This window comes from Thunnus albacares, chromosome 15 (genome assembly GCF_914725855.1).
Source record: "Thunnus albacares chromosome 15, fThuAlb1.1, whole genome shotgun sequence".
NCBI lineage: Eukaryota > Metazoa > Chordata > Actinopteri > Scombriformes > Scombridae > Thunnus > Thunnus albacares.
The window spans coordinates 16,348,352-16,373,695 of NC_058120.1; the positions used below are offsets into that span (position 1 = coordinate 16,348,352).

The 25,344-nt window shown below is 40.3% G+C and overlaps 1 protein-coding gene across 1 annotated transcript; it reads left to right on the plus strand.

Annotated features, from left to right (window-relative positions):
* The first annotated feature begins 21,316 nt into the window (after nt 1–21,316).
* dio3a (iodothyronine deiodinase 3a) lies at nt 21,317–22,691 on the plus strand. The gene has a single exon (XM_044375472.1). The coding sequence runs from the start codon at nt 21,396–21,398 to the stop codon at nt 22,179–22,181; it is 786 nt and encodes a 261-aa protein (XP_044231407.1). The 5' UTR covers nt 21,317–21,395; the 3' UTR covers nt 22,182–22,691.
* The last annotated feature ends 2,653 nt before the right edge of the window (nt 22,692–25,344 follow it).

Here is a 25,344-nt window from a genome sequence, read left to right on the forward strand (position 1 = left end):
GCTGCCGTTAAACATTCAACCACCATGCGAGAACCGCCACTGTCTGCATCCGAGCCGAGAACAGGGTTGGACAGAGCCAGACAGAACCGGACAGAAAGACGGACTTCACACACACCCTGCTCGCTTTCTGAAGCAACCAAGTAAGAGGCATAAGTCTGGGCAGAGGCAGTGTTAGTTGTGTGTTCTTTTCAGTATCAGTGCTGTTGCTTAGCATTTAGCTTTTTAGCTTTATTACTATTGTTGTGTGAGTTGACGGACCGCCGAGTCCACTTTTCTCTGCTTTACTCTGAGGAGTATTTTAAGTTTGCTGCCTGTTTAGTTGTGTTCACCACGCTAGACTGTTTTGTGTTTGTCCTGCTTGGGACTAACGTTACCGCTGTGTTTGTGCCATTGTGACTGAGAAAGTAAGTTGCTTTGTCGATCAGAAACCAGACAACATGCATCACAGACTACCGTCCGTACGTGCACTCTCTGTGGACAAAGGAACCGCTTCTCTCCCTCTCACGATCGCTTTCTCTCCTTCTTCCCTCTCTTTTGACACATACACACGCGCACACATACACGCACCGACATCTTTTTGCACATCTGATGGTCAGATAACGTCGGACAAAGTTTTGCTTTTACTTTCCTTATCCGCCATCAGACATGTGTGCTTTTCACGGAATTGGGTGAGTGCAAGACGCCAACCACCAGGCAGCGCCATCTTGCTTCTGTCTAACCAAGACACCACTGTACTTCCGCCATTCGGTTCTCGCGTGACGTGACTTCCTCCCCTAGTCACGTCCGTGTCGCAGACCGACGATATCATCACATCAGGCCACGTCACCATCTTGGCACACACACACACCCCCAACACACACACACACATTCCCCTGCATGTGCTCAACCCTTTACATAGCTGTTTGTGTTTTGTTTGGTAGAATTAGATTTTAGAATAGTTGTTTATTGAATGAAGCATTTGTTAACGTTGTTAATTTTGCTGAGTTTAATAAACACTGTTATATCTTTAAAAAGAAGTTCTTTTGTCATTATTGTGTGTAACATATTGTGAGAAGTGGCTGATTGAAGGAGTCAGAGCTCGAATTCACCCTTTGTTCACCCTTGAATGTTGATATCTCTCAGATATTAACATTCTAGGTGAACTCCCATTTATGAGACTACCTTGTTTGGTTATTGGTCCCGGTTTCTGGGTGGTGCCTCGTATTTGTTATTACATATTAATTTTATTAATTTTATAATTAATTAATTATCACCGATAATTGTTAGTTATTGTTAATAACCAACTGTGCTCCTCACAGATCCAACAGTTGGTCCCAGAATTATTGATTAATATATTAATATATTGATTTGATATATTGATTTCATAATTCATAATTATCTATGATAATTGTGAATGATTGCTAATAACCAAACGCACTACTGCCCGTCCCAACAGCTGCTATGCATGAGAGGTTGAAATGTAGTACATGATCAGGACATTGGCACACAATGACAATATTTGATCTAGTATGGATAAATGTTTAAGAAATTCATTTATGAAGTGTTGACTCCAAAGTAAACATCTACAAGATCCCATTATGACACACAAAACAAAACTTTAGTGTTCCAACCACCGAACTGACAACAACCATCTGACACATTCAATTCAACAACCTCAGCCTACACATCCTCTTAAAGTCTGTTCATATAAGCAAAATCAAATTCCCGATATAGTTAATGTAAATATTTATTATGCTACATGATAGTACATTGCTGCAATGCTAAACATACAATCAAACAAGCACATACAGTAGCCCTTGACAGTGGATATTCCCACAAAACTATACATGTTTTTGTGAATTTGGGGGTTGCAACTTCCAATTTCTTGCCCCTGAAAACAAATCTTTTTTTCTCAAAACTGGTCATAGTGGGTGGCCTGAGTTTTGCAAAAACCTGTTTCATTGTCCCTAAATATGACTTCACTAAGCCTAAATTGTTCAGTTGTCTGCAGTTCAAACTTGTAGTTTGCATCTTTCATTATGGCTCTCTTTTTTTCCTTTCAGACAGCTCTAGCACATTGACTGGTACGTAGGCAGGTGTTTACTCCTTAAAAAACCTCTCACCTCCTCCACAAACACATTAAATATGGAATCACAAATTGAAAGTGGACTTGTGCTGACTCCTTATGTAACCAGACTGTCAGGATGTGATGGTTTGAACAAAAAGTTTCTCAGTACTGTGTAGGTGGCAGAGGACATCGACAACAGCTTTTGCCAGACTGAAACTCATGTTTGGAGAAGTTTTTTCTTGTTTTCTCTTTGGTAAGACATACTGTAGAGTGAAGTCCTGTTGGAGAGATACTGCATACTCTTTAGTCTTGGAGTTAATAAAATATTGTAGGTCATTGAGTCAGTCACCTGCATGGGATCATCATCAAAAACAAACCCAGAGACTATCCTCACTGGAAACACAACAGCAAAAATAGTGCAACGATGTTATAGCACAAACCTATTTGGAAGGAGATGGATGTTTAAGGGGTCAGTATGCGCAAAAGAAAGTTGTTGCTGGTTCATCAAACAGCATCTGAATGCAGTAATCCTTCCTCCACACCTTTCAGACATTGAAATTTGCTCACCCCATATGAGCAAAGGCTCATATGGGGTGAACAAATGCTCCACATTTGAGTCAGGCTATTCCAAACAGCAACAAACACTTTTGCCTCTAGACGTGTTTTAGGGGACTTGTCACACAAACTAGTTTGTTTCAAGCATACCCTGCCCTGTAGGCATATAAAACATCTGACTTTGACGCCAGAGACCGTTGTTTGTATCCTGTCTCTTACCAACAGTCACTGCTGGTTTATTTTAACCATATCCTTAGCCTTAACTAAGTGGTTTTAGGGCATTTTCAAGCATGCGCTGTGCAGTCCGGATCAATCAAACTGTGGTTCATTTTTTTACCTTGGTGCTATTCGTTTTGGGCAGATCTGAACACAGCAATTGTTCTCGAGTGCGGACCAAATCAACCGCATAGAGACCACTTCCTCTAAAGGGTCTCCTTGCAGTCACAAACAAACTCTGGAGTGGTTTGTTTGTGGTAGCAACAAAGCACATTGCCTTCTTGATAGTTAGGAAGATGACTACATCTGCCAGCTTCTACAAACAACACATAAAAACACTGAAGTGTTCAAGATGTTCAGTCAGCTGCTGAAGGACAGGGGATCAGACCAGTCCGCTGAACAGTGCTGTGTTAAAGTAAAAAAAAAAACTGGATTAAAACTCTTAATGAATCATTTTTGTGATGGTCATATTGTTATTTTGAAAGCACTGACATACAATGCCATCCTGATGACATTCTAGTGGCTGAATTAGACATCCATCTAGTGCACTCATGGCATATGCTTATGTGCTTTTATCTTTCCTTTTACTCTCTATTGTGTGTATAGTAATTTAACAGACATAGCCCTAATTAACTGTGTAGTGATAGTCTCTTCTTAGGAGCCCCATGCTAATTTTCTCTTGGTTTTGTGAGCCGTTGGCTACCTTTCTTCTTGCCTACATTCCTTTCCCAGTTATCTCTGCTTTCAAAGTCTCGACACATGGGTCCTCTTAACCTCCCTTTTATTGCTCCAAAGCCCTCATCCAAAACACCTCGCTCTTTGTCTTATTGGCAATTTACTATACAAACAAAATGCACTCTACTGTTGCTCAGGGTCTTTAACCATATTGTTCTCATTTTTTCTATTTTGGATGAATTAGGCACTGGCCCCATTCATTCTGGATGTTGGGTGCTACCTAAGCTTTTATTTAATTATTGACGGCCATGTGAGAGGGCTGGAGGTGCATTGGTTATATTTTATTTTTATTGAAAAAAAAAATTCAATTAATGATTTGGTAGGAAAATGTCAGACAATAGTGCAAAAAACATGTACATTTTCCCTCAGTCCATGCAAGGTGACATCTTCAAATGTTTTGTTTTGTTCGACCAACAGTCCAAAACCCAAAGACATTCAGCTTACAATGATATGAAACAGAGAAAAAGCTGCAAATCCTCACATTGGAAAGGCTGCAACCAGAGAATATTTTACATTAGTGCTTGATAAACAATTAATTGATTATATAAAAATTTAGCTCTAGTAATCTGCCAATGACAGGTGATAGGTGCTTCTGTTTTCCAGATATGCATCCAAATACATCTTTTAATGCATTTGTGTTTCTTTTGTGTAACTATTGATGTATATTATGCTTGGATGCCCTCTACCCCCCTTTACTTTAATGGTCAGAAGATCACAGACACCTAATTATGGCACACGGTGTCCTTAGAAAACAAGGACACCAAAGCAACACATGCAGTGTCCTCATAAATGGGCCACATGCCCTCTCTGTTTTTTTTCTGTAAGTTGTCCCTCTGTCACTATTTCTTGCCCCTCATACTTGCTCTAACTTAATCTCTCTCTCTCGCCCTCGTCTGAAATGGGACCTGAAATGACCAGCATACATTCCCACTGGGAGGCTTAGACCGATTCATGTGGGAGCTGCTGCAGAGCTTCGCATTTCTTGTCTTAATATGTCCAGGCAGATGAAAGGGGGAACAGAGCAAACTGATGGCACAGACCAGTGCTGCATTTTCATTCCTTTGAAATGGGAGTGTGATGCCAGGATTCACCAGGGGGTCTTACAAAGCCAAGGCAATAATGAAGAGGAGAGGAGGCTTGTGGGCGAGGGAGGAGGTGTATAGTTGCAGATTGGTGAGAGAGAGAGGGGAAAATAAGGAAAACGAGACTGATTGGAGGGAGAGGGAGACAGAGAGAAAATAAAACCCATCACTTGGAACTGTGGATAAATTAAGTAATGCGAAATAAGATTTGAATTAGAGTGCAATTAAATGGTTGTGAAGCAGCTGGACTCACAGCGAATCATCTCAATTATTGTTGGGCGGTTAAACATTGACATTTCAATGTACTTAACATTAGAAAAAAAAAGTTAAATCCAAACAGAGTCCAAATGTTTGCATCTCTCTCATCACCTCTCAGTCATTTAAAACACACCTTTCTCAGACCATCCACCCAGACGCTGCCTTGTCATAGCAAGCCCTATTTCTGGCAGAGTTGAAACATGTTATTATCTCCTGCTTGCTTACATTCACATGAGTCTCTTGGATTGCATTAGAGCTTCATTTATTGTGGTCTGTTTCCACAAGAAGCTAGACAGAAATTCTTTATGCATGACAACAAACAAGAAAATATACGGCAAGAAACCCACTGTAGAAAAGAAATTAATACGTTCAGCCTTTTTTCTTTTTCTGGGTGTTTAAGCATTTAAACTAATAAGACAAATAAGGAAACACAACATCACGCTTTTCAGTCATGTGTTGATGCCTCTGATTGAAGTAGTAAACTAGGAACCATGTCCATTTCACATAACCAGACACGTCATTGAAGAGATCTAGAGAAGCTGTTTAGTACACAGTAATGATCAACTGTGAGCCCAAAGTTAAAGGAATTCAATTAAAAATCACAATGTCTGCAAAGAAAATAAATGAGCAAGTTTAGTCGTAAAAATAAATTATGTGTTTCTTCGCTGGAAATAATATGCCCAAAGCTCAACTCAAAACTCACACAAACAAGTCAAGTCAAGTCAATTTTATTTATATAGCACCAAATCACAACAGAAGTTATTTCAAGCAGGCTGGCTGATGTTGTATCTGTCCCCACAGATCCTCATCATCACATATGTGGAAACTGTTGTTTTTGGCTGGCTACACATGGTATAAACACTTACTAACATTAAACTGAAGATTAATGTTTCCCAAAGTCAGAGAAAAATAATAAAAAATAATGAATTATGGAGATAACAAACAAAGTCAATACATTTTTTAAGGACTATAATTTTTATATGCCTTACTCAGAGTTAATATCATAGAAATAATCAAGCAAGTCCGTAACAGTTCACCAGCTACCAGAACTGTTCAAAGAGTGGAAGTAGTGGAAGATAAAGAGTCCAGTCAAAAAGAAAGAAAAAATTAAATTAAAAAATATCTGAAGAGCTGGACTTCATCATCACCATCCTGACTTTTTTATTTTATGTATAATTTGTTTAATTTTCTAACAAATATTACAAAGACAAAAATAAATCTCAGAGGAGTGACAAACCATTGTTCAATGGTATAATGCTATTCATATACAATGACTAAACATACTGTAAAACAAGATAAGATGTCCAATTTGTCAAACTAACAAGACAAAAAAATAAGTAGATCAAAAATTTAAAGTATTGCAAAATAAATCCATTAGAAATACCAGTGATATAAAGAAAAACCTGTGCATCTAATTATGATTTACAAAGCATCTTGGTGAATGTTGTCTCTCTGCCCTCGGCTCGCCTGAAGATCTCAGCCATCAGTGTTGTGCTTCACCTTCCTGTCCAGCATCACAAATGCTGCCAGTTGATGTTTGTCCCACTGCTTTAGCGGTATCCCAAAGAGACAACTCAATGCAGAAAACACATCCTATTAAACACTGTTGAGTGCACAATGACCTTATGAGGACAGCAGCGCTTTGATTCCCTTCCTAGGGATTTAGTTTTTGGTAAACACATAGCCCTCTCATTAACCTTTTATACTCTTTAAACATGTACACTGACAAAACCTGACAAATTCAAAACAAGAGTCTTTAAAGAAAGAGGCGAATCTCACTTCTAGCTGGTGCACATTACAGGCAAACAAACTGGGATAAATGTATGTGGACTTGGCACACAGTGCTACTACAAGCTGATTAATATACAAATCCCTTAATAGAATAGTTAAGACTTCACAATATCGATTGTGTCGTTTAATTAAGTCCTGTAGTGCTGAGACAGTTTTATTTTATAGACACCAGCCACCTCCATTTCACCATCACAATTATGATTCACACATTGACAAACATCACACAATAAATCAATAAAGAAATTTGGTCACAGCAGCTGCAGACGCTTTAGTGTGTGTGTGTGTGTGTGTGTGTGTGTGTGTGAGAGAGAGAGAGAGAGAGAGAGAGAGAGAGAGAGAGAGGAGGGTGGGGGAGGGGGGGGGGGGGGGGAGTGTGTGTGTCAGAGGTTTTCTCACTCACCCTGTCTCACCACCATCTGTCCTGAGGACTGGCACCAGTGAGTGTACAGACGGGTACTCACTAATAAGCTCAAACAGGCAGCAGTGAAAGAAGCCACATGAGGACATCTTCCGATATGCTCACAATCACCATGACTTGGGGAGTGCAAATAAGGGCAAAGACAACTGGAGAACTTGTGTGAGGACTTGCCAGGAACCCCCAAACTGCAGAGAGAATATCTCTCAGAAACTGAGGTTATTGGAGCCTTGATGCAGAAACATTATAAGAAAAAGGGATCACAAATAAATAGACACACAGTATAATTTATGCAAACCACCTGAAACCAGGATAAGCAAAAAATAAAATCATCAAATTGCAGTTCTAGTTCAACAGTTTAATACCTGCAGTTCCAGTTCAATCAGTGACATCTATTGGCAGGAAGTAAGAGCACCATACTGTAAGTTTACAGCTGCAGATGTACAAATGCAGATGTGCACCACCTACAGGCAAGGGAAGTAAACACTTCTGCAATTTTGGCTCTTGCGCCACCCTCAGGCAATGACTGCAGTTTCTGTAATAGCCGCTGTTAGCGTGAGTGATTGCAGTTTCAAAATGTAAAATACAAAATAACTAACATATGTTTATGCTAGAGTGAGACTGTCTGCAAATGGAAATGCCCAAAAACGACAGATGTTTATGTTCAAGTGACAAAGCTGTCTAGGGGCCATAAGAATTAGCAAAGGAGGAAATTGTGTGACGGTAATAGAGTCAGAGAACAAAGTTTGCAGAAGGAGGAAGTCTTGCTGGTTGGATGGGTCAACAAAATAATGGCTTTTGGCATGAGTCCACAGTTCCATTCCCGTTTCCTACTAACAATCAACGCTGGTTTCTTGTAATCATAAACACAATCAATGGCCTTTTTTTTTACTAAAACTTAATCAAACCTTAGCCATAGCAGCGCCAGATCAGAAATGCTGCTTTATTTATTTAGTTATTTATTTATTTGTCGTTAGCCAGGCTAACAGAGATAACAGCTCAGAAAATGCATATATGTATCATTATGGAGGACAATTACAAATGTTGTATTTTGTTTTTAATGAATTTAATTTGAAGGAATTGTTGACTATATGATAAATCATTAGCTGATATTCACGGACAATACAAACCAAGAAATGCTTAGAAAGTGTTTAAGTAAGATTTTTCCACTGTGAACTGGCCTGCTCAGTACATATTTTGTTCACACTTCTTTGATAGTAAACTTTAAGGCAAGGCAAGTTTATTTATATGGCTCATTTCAGCAACAATGCAATTCAAGGTGTTTTACATAAGATATTAAAAGCATCAAGACAAAGTGGAAAAGAAAACACCGTAAAAGGACACCTAAATACAATTAAAACAGCCATTAAAGAGCTAAGAGAACTGAAAATAAAAACAAGCTAAAATAAAATAAGACATAAAATATAAGAATAAAAGTTACAGTGCATTGTAAGAAATGAATAATTATTTGATTTAATAAAAGGCAGCGGCAAACAGAACTGTCAACAGAGCAATCAACTTTGATTTAAAAGAACTGAGAGTTGGAGCAGACCTGCAGTTTTCTGGGAGTTTGTTCCAGATATGTGGAGCATAAAAACTGAATGCTGCTTCTCCATGTTTAGTTTTGACTCTGGGGACAGAAAGCAGACCTGTCCCAGACAATCAGAGAGGTCTCTAAGGGTACAGTAGAATGTTCACCCTGCTGCAACATGTCATCAGACTGCATCACTGAGCCCAAATGGCTATAGGTTAGTCACCACGCTATGCAAGAAGTGCCAACTAGAAGCCAGGAGCTAAGCCTGAAGAGGTTGGCCCAATGTGGGCAGTGTGCTTATTGAACCCACCTCCTGGGACAGCGCCCCCCCAAACTTGGGGAATGGACCATGGCTGGACCACCAACATCTGGGTCAGAAGGAATGAGATGAAGAGGAGGAAAGGTGTAAAGCAGCCTCCTTCTGTGCAAATGCGTCCACCCCCGGGGGTGGATCATCTTGCAGCGTCAGGGAGAACCAGAGCGGGCAGTGCGTGTTGGCTTGACTGGCGAATAGGTCCACTGCCACTCTCCTGAACCGGTTCCAAATCTGCTGCATCACCTCAGGGTGAGGCACTCACTTGTCTGCCAGAGGGCCGCCTCTTGACATGAGGTCAGCACCCGTTTTCCAAACCTGGGATTTGAAGGGCTCTCAGAGACAGGAGGTGTTCTGAGGCCCAAGTTCTCAACAACAACGGGTTCTCTGCCATCTTCAACAGGGCTGCAAATCGGACTCTGCCCTGCCTATTGATGTAGGCAACTGTGGTGCAGTTGTCTGTTCTCACATATTTTTCAACACGTCTCATGTGTCTTTTAACACATGTCCTCTGAACCAGGGTCAAGAAGTGTTGGAGAACCAAGAGCACTGCCTGAAGTTCAAGGAGGTTGATGGTTCAGTTTTCCCCTGAAGGCCACACACCGCATCACACCACATCACTCTCCCCAGGCAGGTGCCTCCCCACCCCGTCAGGGACATATCTGTGAACACTGCTATGTAGGAGGTCATTACACCCAGCAGTGTCCCTGTCAACAGATGCTGATGCCCCAATAATGCAAGTCCGCCTGCACTGATGGGGGAATGTTCACCATGCAGTGCTTATGCCTCTTGGGATCTAAGCACAGGCTGGTGAACCACCATTGCAGGCAGGGTATATGCAGGAGCCTCAGTGGAACCACTGGATGGCCCGACACCCTAATGCCCTGGTTGCACAGTGGCTGCACCATGGCATCCACACATGCTGAATGTGAGGGGAGCCAGGGAATAGCCAAATGGTAGCCTGTTGTACTCATAGGCTATCCCTTGAAAGGCAAAACGCAGGAACTTCCTGTCTTACAGCACCACCTCGATAAGCCTCTTTCAGGTTGATGGTGGTGAACCAGTTGCCTGGTTGAAACCAGTTCCAGCAATCTCCTGATGGTTAGCATGTGGAATGACTTTCAGGTGATGCACTTGTTCAGAATGCAGAGAAAAAAATGGATCTGAAACTCTGATAACACGCAGCTGTGATGTCATTCTTCATAAAACTGTGTCAGAGGACAGGTGGCCAGCTGGGAGGCAGCAGCCAGGAAGCTGTGATTCTCTGATTCAGCCCTCTCTGTCGCCAAAACCTTCCATGAACGGAAGATTGGCCCATGGGGGGCCGGTATCAAATGGGCCGAGCCAACTGAGTGGTCTGTGAACGCATCACCGTTGGCTGCCTCAACACAGCATTTGATGTCAGTGTGTCCATCCCCTTCCATATCTCCCACAGAAATAACCGGAGGGGAGTGGAGCAGACACAATGTCTCCTCTCCTCAGTCTGTGTGCAGGCCTGGAGCATTACTCTCTAAGCAGGAAGTAGTGCTACTGGTTGTGCTATCATAAAACGAGAGGTGAACTGTTTATGCCAGTGCCATGTAGGGAAGCAGTGACAACAGTGGGAGACAGCGTTGACACTAAGCAGACATGAAGCATCCTCTCCCCAGTCAATGTGTGGGCGCAAGGTGTTATTCCTCAGTGAGGATATAACGCCACTCGCTGCCTCACCATTATCTGGGGGAGATAAGCCACACTGAGTGATCCAATAGATAACGTTTCAGCGAGTGCAGCAAGAGACAGATCTGCTTCTGTGTGTTGCAATGTTGGGCACAATGTGTTTCTTTCTCACAACATCGCACCTAACATAGTGCTCATGAATGAGCTCTGTGCTGAGCTTTCTCCTGCTAGCAAGCCTGCAGCTGAATGAGGCTGCTCGCCATCTGCTTACCTGACAGAGGGAAGAGAGGCATATGCGCCAGCTGAGGGATGTTGCTGCAGTATCTCTGTCGAGGAGGTCTGGGAGGTGGCTGATGCGATGATGGCTGGCGGTGCTCTTCCCTGCCTGCGCGCTCTTCTCCTTGCCATGGTATTGCCTCAATGCACCTCGTCTCCTCTCTGGCTAGAAGAAAGCGTGAGTGGCAGATGATGGCTCGGCTGCACCTTCTCCTCTTCCAGCCTCTTGAAGCGCTGAGTAACAGAAGAAATGGACCTGAAAAGCCCGTCTGGAGCTATAAGAACTCCCAGGAAGTCTTCTCTGTCCTTCCTCTATAGGGCAATGAGTCCCAGCCACTCCCAGATTGTTAGCTGCCGCTCCCAGTCGAAAGATTTTCTCAAAATATTCCAGCGTGTCCCTATCCTGCACCAGCTAAGGCTTTGGCTTCCTGCTCACTGCCCAGCCAGCTGAATGAGGACTCAGGAAGGCTGTGAGGGCCTCTTTCACAGGAGGCACACTAGGAGAGCCTGTCTCCATGTGGCCCTGCATTCTCAGAAAGGAAATCAGTCCCATGACAGGTGACCTTGTTTTCAGTGGTTCATTCAAGGACGCGTCAACACACTGCCAAATGTCCGAGAGAGGAGGTGAAACAAAGGCAGGTTGAACCAGATGAGCCGGGCCATTAACGCCTTCATGAACCAGTTTTGGCAGGATAGGCGGGGGCAGTGAGAGCCCTACACACTCCACCACCATTGCCATAACCTTCGGGAAATCATGGTGAACTGAAGTCAGCGGTGGAAGATCAGCGATATTGCAGACACAGACAAGAGGTTGTCGTCATTGTCCATCAGCAAAGCCACTGGGACAGTCTCAGCTGAGGCATCCGACGGCGGTGGCCAAGGACCGGATGAAACGGGGGACTCATCCTTGACATGGAGATGAATCTCAAGTTCCAGTTTGCTCTGGTCACAGTGGATTGAGACATCTCACAGCTGAAAATGGTCCCACTGTTGCCGGCGTTGAGTCAAAGAAAGTCCTCAGCAGTGCACGCAGGGCAGTGGCTGCATCATGCCGCTCTCTGAGTGGTCCCGTCTAAGGCACTCAAAGCAGAGGAGATGCCCAGCAGCAGCAATGAGACCAGAGCATGACGTGCAGGAAGAAGCTTGGAGCAGCGAGAAGTGAGATCAGTGAGTTGAAGTCACTGTCGCTGAATGAGAGGGATGGGAGCTACAGTGAGATGCTGCCTTTTATACAATGTGAGACACATATAATCACTAGGCACATCCTGACTGGCTGGCTACATACATGCAAATTTCAGTGGGTGATTGTGTGCATGTGATTGGAGGAGAGTATTACCCATAGAGTCCAGTAGTGGGCAGAGCCTGTGTGGGATAGAACATAGCAGAAGATCAGAAATGTATTTTGGCCCTAAACCATTCAGGGCTTTATAAACCAACAGCAATATTTTAAAATCAACTATTTGACAGACAGGAAGCCAGTGTAAAGATCTCAGAACTGGAATGATGTGATCCACTTTCTTGATCTTAGTGAGGACTCGAGCAGCAGCGTTCTAAATCAACTGCAGCTGTCTGGTCGATTTCTTGGGGAGACCTGTTAAGACACCATTACGGTAGTCGAGTCTACTGAAGATAAATGCATGGACAAGTTTTTCCAAATCCTGCTGAGACATAAGTCCTTTAATCCTTGATATATTCTTCAGGTTGGCTGACTTTGTAGTATTCTTAATGTGGCTGTTGAAATTCAAGTCTGAGAATAGTTCTTCCTTGGTTCCAAGAACAATTACTTAAGTTTTGTCTTTGTTTAATTGAAGAAAATTCTGGCACATCCAGTTGCTGATTTGTTCAATGCACTTACTCAGTGCTTGTATTGGACACTCTGTATTGGACTGTATCAACAGTCCCCTGCTGATATAGTTATATAATTTTGTGTGTCGTCTGCATAATTATGGTAACATATTTTGTTGTTTACTAAAATCTGAGTCAGTGGAAGCATGTAGGTGTTGAATAGAAGAGGCCCCAGAATGGAGCCTCTTTTTATTGTCTGCTCAGATGTGTAATTACCTATAGACAGAAAGTAGTCCCTGTTCTTTAAGTAGGATTCAGACCAATTTAGTACTGCATCACAAAGTCCCATCCAATTTTCCAGCTGTTCTAGTAATATGTTGTGATCGACCGCGTCGAATGTAGCACTAGGGATGGAGCCGAATACAGTATTCAGAAAAGCACAAATAATGTGTTTTTACAAATATTTATTTCATACAAATGTTTTCAAAATTATTTCTTTTCGGTAAGAAAAAAAAAATTTAAATAACAGTGCGCAAGTTGGGACTCATAGCATAACAAGGTTACATCTCTGTCTCCCTCTCTCTCCTCTGCTCCACTCTGTCTCTGTGTCATGGATGTATAAATAGCTGCAGGTCTCTGTGTTGAGCGGAGCTGAGCTTTGGCTCAGCGGTCAGCGCTTTTGTCAGTGGTCTAGGAGAACACTTGTTTTAACACTTTAATATCCTAAAATTAGAAGTGTAATAAAAGCAAAAACAGGATTGTTATGTCTATTTTCACTTTTATTCAAATACAAATACAGATCATTTTGCTGTCTCAACAAATACAGATACAAATACAAATACTTGGCTCTCTGCACATCCCTATGCAGCACCGAGATCCAGTAATACTAAGACTGAAATTCTGCCACTGTGTGTGTTTAAAGCTATAATATGTAACTATTCCGCATTACTTGATATGTGTCTAAAATTGTTCATAAGTGAGGTGTCTAGATTGTTTTTTTTTAAGAGAGTCTGGATGACGGCAGTTTTCAGGGCCTGTGGATAGACACTTGTAAAGAAGGGATCCTTATTTTTAAAACGTGGTTATTCATGTGAAGAATATTGTTAAAAGATTTTGCTAAAACTCTCAAATATCATTATGATATGCAAAAGTGAAATGCTAACCTGCTATCTCTGTCATACCTACAACAGATCAGATGTCAGTGTTTTCTGTCAAATTTTGGCTCAGACATGTTGTTTTGCTTAACCTCAGAAAAACTAAACTAATACCCAGTAATCTAAACTTCAGTTTGTAACACTACCATGAACCCTGTAGCTACACTACATAGACACATTACAATGCCATGAAAGCCAGCGACTGTATAATGTTACAGTATCAGTGACACAGACATTGCCTTTCACGCGGAAAATGACAGTTTCAAAAACATCTCAGACTACATTATGTGGTCTTATAGCTATTTGACAACGTTTATAAATTTAAAAAACCTTAATTAAATCTAAGTTATTTGATTGGTTTTACAGCTTCATATACTGCTGCGTGTATACAGGTCTTATTAGGTTGTGCTTGTCTATCACTAAAAGAAATGTCCAAACTGAGATGCTACTTTGAATATTTCGAATCTTGTGAGCGATGTGACTTGCAAGATGAAACAGATTATTATAACATGTTAGTCCATTCCTCATTGGCTCGCCAGTTGCTGAGATACAAACAGCCCACAGGGCAGGCAACAGCAGTTCATTCAAGTTGAGCGTGAACACTAGTGCTCTTTGATTTAGACAGGGTCGTGGAAGGTGAAGCGGAGGATGAGGAAGAGGTAGATTTTTATCCTCTATTCTATTCAGTGCAAGGAGAGAGATATCAGTGACTTGAAAGAGAAGGAGCCAGCATTGAAACTTATCATAAATCTGTTTTGTGGGTTAGTTTTATGATATTCCATCAGTTGTGGTTTCTGGAACCCTGCCATCTCAATAAGTAAGCAGCTGAAAAAGGGCTGTTTTCCCAGATCTGCATTGTCCTCAGATGAACCTGGAACTGCTGCCAAGACTCCAGCAAAGTTTATAGGAGGTAAAAGTAAGCAGGTTAGAATACATGTCTGGTTTTCAGTCGCAACAACAAAAGAGTAATTCCTCAAAGCAAATTTAGGCACAGCAGGTGAGCACTTTTTTTCATCAAAACACTTCTGTTTTGTTGTTGTGAGAAAGCAAAGAGGGTTTAATAGAGTGTTAATACAGTTTCAGTGAGGGCAGGGAGGGAGGGGATGAAGGGAAGGATGCAGGAGGGAAAACTGCCTCAAAGTGAAGGAACAGAGGGACAAAAAGACAACAGATATGTTAAAATGTCTTCCAAAGAAAGAGTGTGGCAGTGTGAGGAATGCTACAGCAGATGAGTCAGCTGTTGAACTCATTACAGCCTTTACAGTCATCATTCTGTTTCCCAATCTACATGAGTTGCCCTAACAAAGAAATTAGTCTGTCATCAAATGCAGTTACAGTGAAGCATATCAATCACATTATCAGTGTGAGTGTAAAGTTGAACATTATGTTCATGTTCACTAACAGTGTTGGTTTTTAGAAATATCTATTTTTCACACCATCAAGATCAAACTAAACTATGGTCCGAGACTATGTATACACATTTCAGTTGCACAAGATTTCATTTGCAGGTGCATGATAATGGCAATAACACAATTACAGTATCAATAATAATATTATTAACAGGTGTTAATCAGTTAATTAAGTCTAGAATTGGAATAAAATAAAAGCAGGCAGAGTGGGTTATCCATTATACCAGTACTAAACTGCTCCTTATGGAGAGTCCAGTGCCTTGCATTGCAGCTCCGCAGCCATTGGTTTGTGTGTGTCAATGAGAGGCAAATTGTTAAGACAGAAAAGCTCCATATAAATGCAAGCACCATTTAAAATGTCAAATGGTGAAAAATGTCCATCACAGTTTCACAGAGCCCGACGGGACTTCCTCAAGATTGCTTGTTTCGTCCAAAACTGAAGGATATTCAGTTTCCAACGATGTAAAATAGATAAAAGAAGCAAGTCATCACATTTGAGAGTCTGGATCAAGTAAATGTTTTTGCATTTTCACTCAAGAAATGACTTAAAAGATTTTCCAGTTTAAAGTGTCAACATTGTTGTCAAGTTTCTGTCAGACTATACTGATCAATCTTATCAATATTAATAATTAATCAAACTTTTGATGCAGAAAGGAACCCTGGCACAGTAAGTTAGTTTGACCATTGTTGACAAAACACACAAGCTAATTATAGTGTCATGGGATATTTGTGGAATTTTAAAGGTTTGTCTTTGTTCCCTGCGACATTAAGTCGTAAATTAAAAATTGGCTAATAAGCCCAGACAAACATTTTGACAGAGGTATCAATTTACCATCAGACTCCACACGGTCTGTTGTCTGAGCCATCAGCATGACTGTGAGCGGCAGACAAATGACATCTTCCTTACATGTCTGGTTCATGGCCACCCTGTAGTCAAATATGACATGGATTTACTGTAACAGGAGATTATGGCTTAACCAGTATACCATGTGTTCACTAGATCTGGAATGCTTTTGTTGAATAAGCAGACCAGACCAGTAAATGGCATTTAGCCAGTAATGGCTAATATGTGTGTCCAGATGTTGAATCTCTGTGGAGAACAGACACAGACACTGAACAGAACGAGCTCCAATACACATACTGACTGACTCATTAACATTAATCTTCGTGTGAGGATACTCCAATATGTGCTCCTTATATATCAACATCATAATGTAATATATAACTGGGTTGTGAATCACTGGCTTAACAGAAAGGTTTATGGTTGATTTAAGAGCTATATTATTATCATTATTTTTCTTTCTCGATTTAATTTCAGAAACAAGAGATTGTGTAATGATAAAAAAATACACACAACTTCATGTTGTTAGCCTGAATAACACGGAGCACACATTCATCTTCCTGCGGTAGTAGTTACAGTGGCAGCAGTAGTTAAAGCTGTAGCTGTGATTAACAGTAACTGTAATATTAATATTACTGACAAATGCAGCAGAAGTAGTAGCAGCAAAAGAAGTGGAGAAAGATATCAGTTTTAGTTTACTGGTTTTGATTTGAATTATTTGATTTGAGAGAAACTAATTTCAATTATTGCTGAAGCCAAAGTGATTTTGTTTTATTATTTTGTTTAGCAGTTAAGCAATAAATGATTAACGTCACTGTCAGGTAGACGTCCAGAAATTCTTTAAAAAGGTTTGTGGCTTTGTTTTTTCCCCAATTATCTTTGTTTTAACGATGTAGTTTATCAAAAAATCTGCAAAATCCCCTCTAAAGAATAACTATATCTATTAATATTAAAAAAAAAAGCTAATATAAAAAAGTTTTAAAAGGTGACATTTTAAATTCCTCTCACACACGCCTACTCAGCGCCTGTGTTGATGCACACCTATCAATCAATCTATTTTTATTCATTTGGCCTCAGGAACTCCTGAAGAAATACTTTGGTGAAGGAGAATTTATAGGTGGGCTGGTCACAACACATTCATACATGGCCCAGTATAGCAGCACGGCAGTTACTGACCTAAGTCCAGCTTTAATGGCTGTTAGTGCATGCAGCACTAGTGCGGCAGAATTTCCTTCCCAGATCAACTACCTGCTTTGCACACACTTACATTTGGCATTACCGAAAGTAATGCAGGTGAACAACAGTGCCAATCAGTTGTTGGAGAAAGTGAATTATTTTTCATTTCTTAAAGCCTTATAAACATGTCAATATGTTGCAGCAGAAGCCATACACGTTGAGTAATATTTGGAAACAATTTCTGCTAAAAGCTGGAACGGTTTCTCGTGCAAAAATCAGCCGAGGCGCACCGATGGCTAAAGAACATCTGAATCAGAGGAGAGATAAAAACTCTTGAAGATGGTGACAAACAGCAGAAGTAAAAATGACTCAGATTAAGATTACCACCACTGTGATGTGTGAGGAGGACCAGCTGTACCGTAAGTGCCCACATTAAAGCCGAAACTTCCAAAAACATTTCGAGTCAAATAAAAATGACTCCAACAGGACCTGAGAAAGATGCACGAGCAGCACATCTGTTATCTCAAGTCAGGCATTAACAATAAAAGGCTGGTTTTATCATCTCACATTCTTATTCTTTAGTCTTTCTCTAGTGTCTCTCTTGATTTAAGACAGCCACCATAAAGACTACCCAGTGTATAAAGTATGACAGCTCTGTTTTCTGGTTCAGTTGCTGTTTTTCGCAGTCTGTTGAGACTCATATGCACAAGCTGAAGCGTGCAGCGGACGCCGGACAAGAATGTGTGTAAAATTTTCTTTACTATTCAATACTGCAGTGAGAGAATGCCTTTACAGTAGCTTTTCCTCTGGAAATGAGTCGGTGGCCTTGTTATACATTTCGCTTGTGAAATTGTGTTTATTTCTGTGGGTGGTTTGTCGCTGATTTCGCCTTCTAGAGTTTCTTAAGTGTTTCCTGGTTCTCGTAGTGGAGCGTGAGTCTGGAACTGCTGCAGTGAGAAAGTTTAGACTGACTGCAGCATATATGTATTGATAGGAATTCATACAAAATCCTTGAGGTAGCCACTGCTTACATTGTTTTAAGATTGTTTTCACTTGATCCAAGAATGCAGAATGAGACAAGGTCAGACAGGCAGGGAGGCAGAAATATAAGAAAAAAGAAGTGCAAAAAGAAAATGTTTATGATAATATATAGGCTTACAGTAGGATGATATAAATGTGTCTACTGTCAGAGATTTTGCCATACCATTTGTTTTATTGTAGTATATCTCTGGGTGCATTAGGGCATTGTGGGTAAAAATGATCAATAACTCATATTTTAAGTCATATCACTAAGCATAATTTTTGCATCAATGTATGTACAAGTATTTTGATTTGTCAGAAGTTTAAGTTGCAGGATTAGCCAAAAACAGCTTATTTTATGCATTAACAATTTCTTACTTGATTTTCCAGAAAATGTATCATAACATTAATGATATTGTGATATAAAATGATCGAGTGAATGTAATCACGGGCATTGATCTCATTGCCTTTAGATCATACCAATAAAATATCTGCCGTAGATAAATCTTTGTAAAGTTGGTGATGATGTTGACAAACTGAATAAATTGGAGTCTGTGTTCAGCGGGTGTATAACAGATGTGATATCATAGCGTTCATTTGCAGTCTGCACCAGGTTTGCCTAATCTTGTTATTTGTGTGACTCATTCTTCTTTCTCTTGACAAATAATCCAACTGCCTGCTGTGACTTTCTCTGTGAAATCAACAGTCCAACTCCCAACATCTCGTTTTGTTGTTGGTATGCCCTTCTGGTTTGTGTCCGTCAGCTTTGCAACTATTAAACATTGATTTGATCGAGGGAATGCCAAGAGCCCAGTCAGTTATCCCTTGTTTGTTAGACCTAAACTCTATATAGTGAATTTGAATATTTTCATCAGAAAACAACAAGCTATCATGCTTACTGTTCACTGCTTTCAATGAATTCCCATCAGTAAAAACTTTTACAGCCTTCAAACTGCATTTTGTAAATAGAGCTGTGGTAGTTATCTCTCATGTCGACCAGTTTGGAACTAATAATTACTTTCATTTCAATTCATTATTTTCTTGATTAATTGAATTTCTGACATTTTAGTCTTTAAAATGTCAGAAAACGCTGATCACTGTGTCCCAAATCCCAAGATGCAATCTAAACTGTCTTGTTTCATCCTCACCAACAGCCAACAACCCAAAGGTAATCAGTTTGCTATCACAGAAGACTAAAGAAACTAAAAGATATTCACATTTAAAAAGCTGGAACCAGATAATTTTAGTATTTTTCTTAAAAAGTGACTCAAAATGATTAATCAGTCATTAAATAGTTGGTGATTAATTATCTGTTGATCAACTAATGGATTAATAGACTAATTGTTGCAGTTTAACTAACACATTAAACTGATCATCCTGTTTATCTCTAATGGCAGACGCTATAAAACAAAACAGTCGATACTTCCTGTTAGCCAGCATGCTACATCATGACATCAGCTGGATACAAGCACAATACCTATACTTATGCTAACATGTTGAACAGAATGAATAATATACTGATGGGTGTCATGGAAATCTCCCTGAAGTCTGACCATTACTTTTAAAATCCTTATATAATATATTGTACAAATACAAAGGGAAATTTAAAAGTGGCACTGGGCAAAAGGTCAGAGGGTGCAGATAAAAAAATTTTTGTTTTTGAACAGTCTGACTAGTTCTTAGGAAAGTATTTTGAGAGGAATGATGGTGTTTAAAGAGGGCAGCTCTTCAAACACCTCACCAGCAACCAACAGAGACGGTTTTCAACATTCTTTAAGGTTTTATGAGCCTTCAGATATTAGCCAGGACACATTTAAAATAATCCTTTACAGAAAAAATAAATCTAGGAGATTTCTGACCACAGTAGAAGATGATGCTGTTTTTCTTTGGATCCCAAAAATACATATGAGGTGACTCCTGATTGTGATTCATAGCCGGAGGGGTTTCAGTGCAATATGAGCCCGAGAGTATGTGTCCCCCTCACCCCAACAGACAGGGAGCTAGTGTTTGTGTGTGTGTGTGTGTTTTGGTGGTATTGATAGATGGTGTTTTGAGGGTATTATTTTATGTTACTTTAGTTGATATAGTAGAGCTCCTGGGGAAGAGGATAAAACAAGCGCTGAGATTAATATAAAAGCTGAAAGCAAAAGGAGTCACAATTCTGAGGGGGAAAAAAAATAGTATTTCCCAAATTTTAGAAATATGACTTTTCCACACAAAAAACAGAAATATTCAGTGAATAATGACTCAGCCCCTAAGTGTATTAATATCTTTAAATTTATTTATTTAATCAAGGGTTTTTTCCTCAGAGTTCACCTTCTATCAAAATTCTCTTTTTAACACAGATGTCAGACTTCTTATCTCAATATTGTGACTCACTATTTTGAATTCATCCTTTTCTCAATTCAGGTTTTCCAATAAATAAATAAATAAAGTAAGTCTTAGAGCTTTTGTATGGGGCATTAATGGTGTTCCATCACCCCTCCATCTCCAACGCTATACCTGACTACAGAGTCAAATTCTGATTTATTATACAGTATTTACATGTAAATGTGACAGATAAAGTATTAAATAGGCTATAACACATTAAATTCCCTGGAAATTTAACTCCTCAGTTACTGATATCTAATAATGTAAGATAACATTAGTCCATATGGGCTGATAGGGGTAGTGTAAACAGACCGTTCCGATAATCTGCTGAGATTTACACCAGAAAAATTAGTCATTGTCGGTGAATTGCAGCTGAAATATGAAGTCTGCAGCAGCAGCATCAACTTCAGGCTGTTACCACACAGCATAGAGCATGTAAATGATCTCACTCATCATGTATCACGAGCATTTGAATTTGATTTTAACAGTGTGATAAGAGTATGACCGACTCTCTCCAAATAACGCACTGCTGCGGCGCACTCTTTCCTGCACCCTTAGCTTTTGGCTGTGACTCAAAGCCGTGGAGTTGACAGAAGGTAATCCCCACCATGTGAGGCCTCGGCCCCGGTTTGTAGGCGGGGTGTGATTCATTCAAATCTGCCGGTGCTATAAAAAGGGGGGGGAGTTGCAAGTAACCCAACTTCAACCCACAAGATCGTGGCACAGCGCAAAACCACTCGGGTTGTCATTTAAGTGATAATGAATATTGTTAAGGCTATTAAAAATGCAATAGTTTGTCTCGTCCTGCTGCCCCGTTTTCTGGTGGCAGCTGTCATGTTTTGGCTGCTGGACTTTTTATGCATAAGGAAAAGGGTTTTCTTCAGGATGAAGGAGCAGGAGGGCGATGCCATCGACCCTCCTCTGTGCATATCGGACTCCAATCGTCTCTTCAGCTTTGAGTCCCTTAAGGCAGTCTGGCACGGTCATAAACTGGACTTTCTGAAAGCAGCGCATCTCGGACACAGAGCGCCCAACACCGAAGTGGTTCAGCTGGAGGATCAGCGGCGCAGTCGCATCCTCGATTACGCAAAGGACAAGAGACCGCTCATCCTCAACTTTGGCAGCTGCACCTGACCACCGTTCATGGCGCGTCTGAAGGCTTTCCAGGGAGTTGTGCAGCAGAATGCAGACATAGCAGACTCTATAGTTTTGTACATCGAGGAAGCACACCCCTCCGACGGCTGGATGAGCACTGACGCGCCCTACCAGATTCCCAAGCACCGGTGCCTGGAGGACCGACTGAAAGCTGCGCAGCTGATGCATCTGGAGGTTCCCGGCTGCCTCGTTGTGGTCGACAGCATGGAAAACTCCTCCAACGCTGCGTACGGAGCTTATTTCGACAGACTTTATATACTGCAGGAGGGAAAGATAGTTTACCAGGGTGGCAGAGGACCTGAGGGGTATCGGATCTCAGAGCTCAGAGACTGGCTGGATCAATACAGAGAAAGGCTGGTAAAACCCAATAAACTAGTCATTAATGTGTAGATTAATTTTGATCCTTTTAGAGTTGCTGTTAAAAATAAAAGTCATACAAAAATGCTGCACATTCTCAGTATTATAACTTCAGTTAGATGCATTTCTCTGTCAATAATGGTTGTATTTATTTTTTATATGGTTGGATCAAAGTAATTTGTTCACCATTGTAGGATGTACTGCAGTAGTCTCCTTCCTTTTAATATTGGGCATTTATACATCCTGTTAGCATCACAAAGGTTAGTCTGTTTGGACCTCTCTTTTTTTGTTTGTGAACAAAAGTATTAACATTTGTCAAAAGTTTTGTTTTTATTGCTTTATTCTTGTGTAAATGCGCCTGTAAGGAATCAGTCAGGGTGGTGAGCAGTGCGCATCTCTGTGCTCCTCAGTATTGTTGTGAAGTTCGGTTTTGAAACGGTTTGAATCCAGAGAACCGATACTGATGTATTTCATACTGAAGATCACAGTGAAGGTGTTGCTCTCTGCTCAGCATGGCGCAACTGTTCTGTAAATATTGTTCCGTTTTATGGATATATTTTTCATACAATAAAATGCTTTGATGTACTTCTTCTTTGCAGGCCAGAATACTTTTATAGTGTGATTTCCATCATGTATGTTTGCATTTATGGTGGGGAGCTGGTGTGGTGTTTTTGTTTTTTTTTTTCCTCTTTTTTTGTAATAACAGCACGCTTTGTATAGATTTTACAGTAATTTGCTCTCTTACAGTAAGAAGACAAAGGGATAAATGCTCAATTTCCTGCACAGTAAGGCAAACCAGACCTCTGCATGGATTCCTCTGGAAATGTGAGGTGCAGTCATTCAAGTTGGAGTAGAGACGCAGAAAATATGAAATCATCTGGAAAATGAAGAACAAGATCTCCCCAATACAAAAAGTATTTAAAAACAGTAATGAAACTATTATATCATTTCAAGCAGAGATTATTGAAGATTCTCAATTGACTTATTCCCATGGTGAAGAGCAACAATTTTTTTTTTTTTCAACAGCATTGCCCCATTTGGTCAGACTCTTTAATTTTACTCAATTTTCCTAAACTTGAAAGATTTTTCAACAGTCCATTTAACTCCATTAAACGCTCCCTTTCTCTTAAAACATTATATGTCCTGCAAACATGTTCAGTCTCTGCAGTCAGGATGAACTGTATTGTGTCTAATTAGTGCCTTTAAAACTGTATAGATCCTAGCGATGGGTATTTGGTTAATACTGCGGCAGAGAAGCCGTGCTTTATTTTCCACGGCCCCTTCTTAAGCCTTTGACCTATTACAATTAAATGAGGATAATCACACTTGATCCTATTATGCTGAGTGATATATCCACCATCTATATAAGGGTCTAAACACACAATGTTTTCAAGGCTTAGTGCACCAATGCCAGAGCAGAAAATCTGTGTTGGGATTGCAGGCATTATAAAGAATTCCCCCACGAAACTAACCACCACACTGAAAAGCTCTTTAGTGATTTAACGTTGAATTATCACTCCCACGAGCATTCAGCATATCTGAAAACATACATTAAATACCATGAAAATCAGCATGTAAATCAGCATGCCGAAAGCTGCGTGCATTTCTTTTCCTGGAAAGTGACTCACACGATCTAGAAGTAAAGGAAAATCCCTTCATAGGCTCCAGATTCGACGCCATGAAGACACAACGGGGAGCTTCAGATAGTGATGACTCTGGAAACCACATAAAAACGCTGACATAACCTGCGTATGGAGCAACATCTTGTCAGATGTTTCCCTGCATGTCAAACGTCCACAGTGCCATTATTCATAGTCAACTAACTGGAATATAGAGCCTTACCTCCAGCATAGAGCTGACTGTAACATTAACCACTGCAGACAGAACACAACAGGCGTTTAGACCTTCAAATGTAGTGACAACACATGCATACTCATTGTTGATTAAGTGGGTGACTTCTGCCAGAAAACACTGCCTATGAATCATAGCTTTTAAACAAATCCAGTCAGCTTTTCTGCTATAAATATCATGGACTGTTTGAAATTAGGGGTTGTAATGAAGTTGAACAAAACTAGAGAAAGTGTTTGTTATGGGTCAGGAAAACAGGATTCTTTTGTCTCTTCAGATTGAAGATTGAAGGTGTGGCAGCAAACTAGATCATATCCTTGCAGTTTCTAGTCCTTGGATATAAGGAGTGTGTGTATGTGTGTGAGTGTGTGTGGTCCCAGAGGTAGAAATCTCAACTTCTGCAGCCACTACTTCACTGTTTTACTTCACATTAGTCCTTGACACATGCACTCACATATGAGGAAATACTGTATGTAATATGATGCTGTTGAACAACACAGCGAGACAAGGGCTATGGCACTGGCACATCAGGTTTGCAGGAACAAGTCAACAACTTCCTTAATTTGAACTTTTGTTGCGTTTCTTTGCGGTGAAGACATATCTAATATCTGTGCCATAAAGCAAAGGGATTACAAGATAAATCTAAGGGATCACAAGGCTAGAGCTCAAACAGTTGGTCCTTTAATGGATTAATCAATCCACAGCAACAATTTTGATAATCAATTAATTGTTTAAGTCAATTATCATGCAAAAAAACCCCAAAATGATCCTGGTTCCATCTTTTCAAATGTGTGGATTTGCTGCTAAATAAAATACGTTTTGGACTTTGGGGGAGTGTTAGACAAACTCTGTCTCTATTTTGTGAATATTTATAGACTAAAGGATTTATCAATTAATCTAAAAAAAATAATCAATTGATTTATCAATAATGAAAGTTATTAGATGCAGGCATACAATTCAAGACAACTAGAGGAAAGCTGACCAAATCATGCACCACAAAATTCAATATATTCCTCCTTTTTTCTTGTGAATTACCCCCTCAGGCCTCTAAAATTATAAAGCAAGAGGAAAACTGCCAGTTTTGTTCATAAGCCATAGATGCAGGGATTAAAGCAAGAAAAGATTTGTGTGCCTGAAAAGTTGTCCAGGAGGAAATGTGTACAATGTATTGAATTAAGTATAATATGTCTGAAATCACGCAAGGCTCTATGCCTGAAATCAGGCATGGTACCTGAGAACTTTAACCCATATGTGCAATGGGTCACAAGTAGACATTGCTTCATTTCAAAGGGTCACAACCCAAAAAATGTTGGGAGTCAATGTAACAGAAAAGAGAATAAGTCCAGTG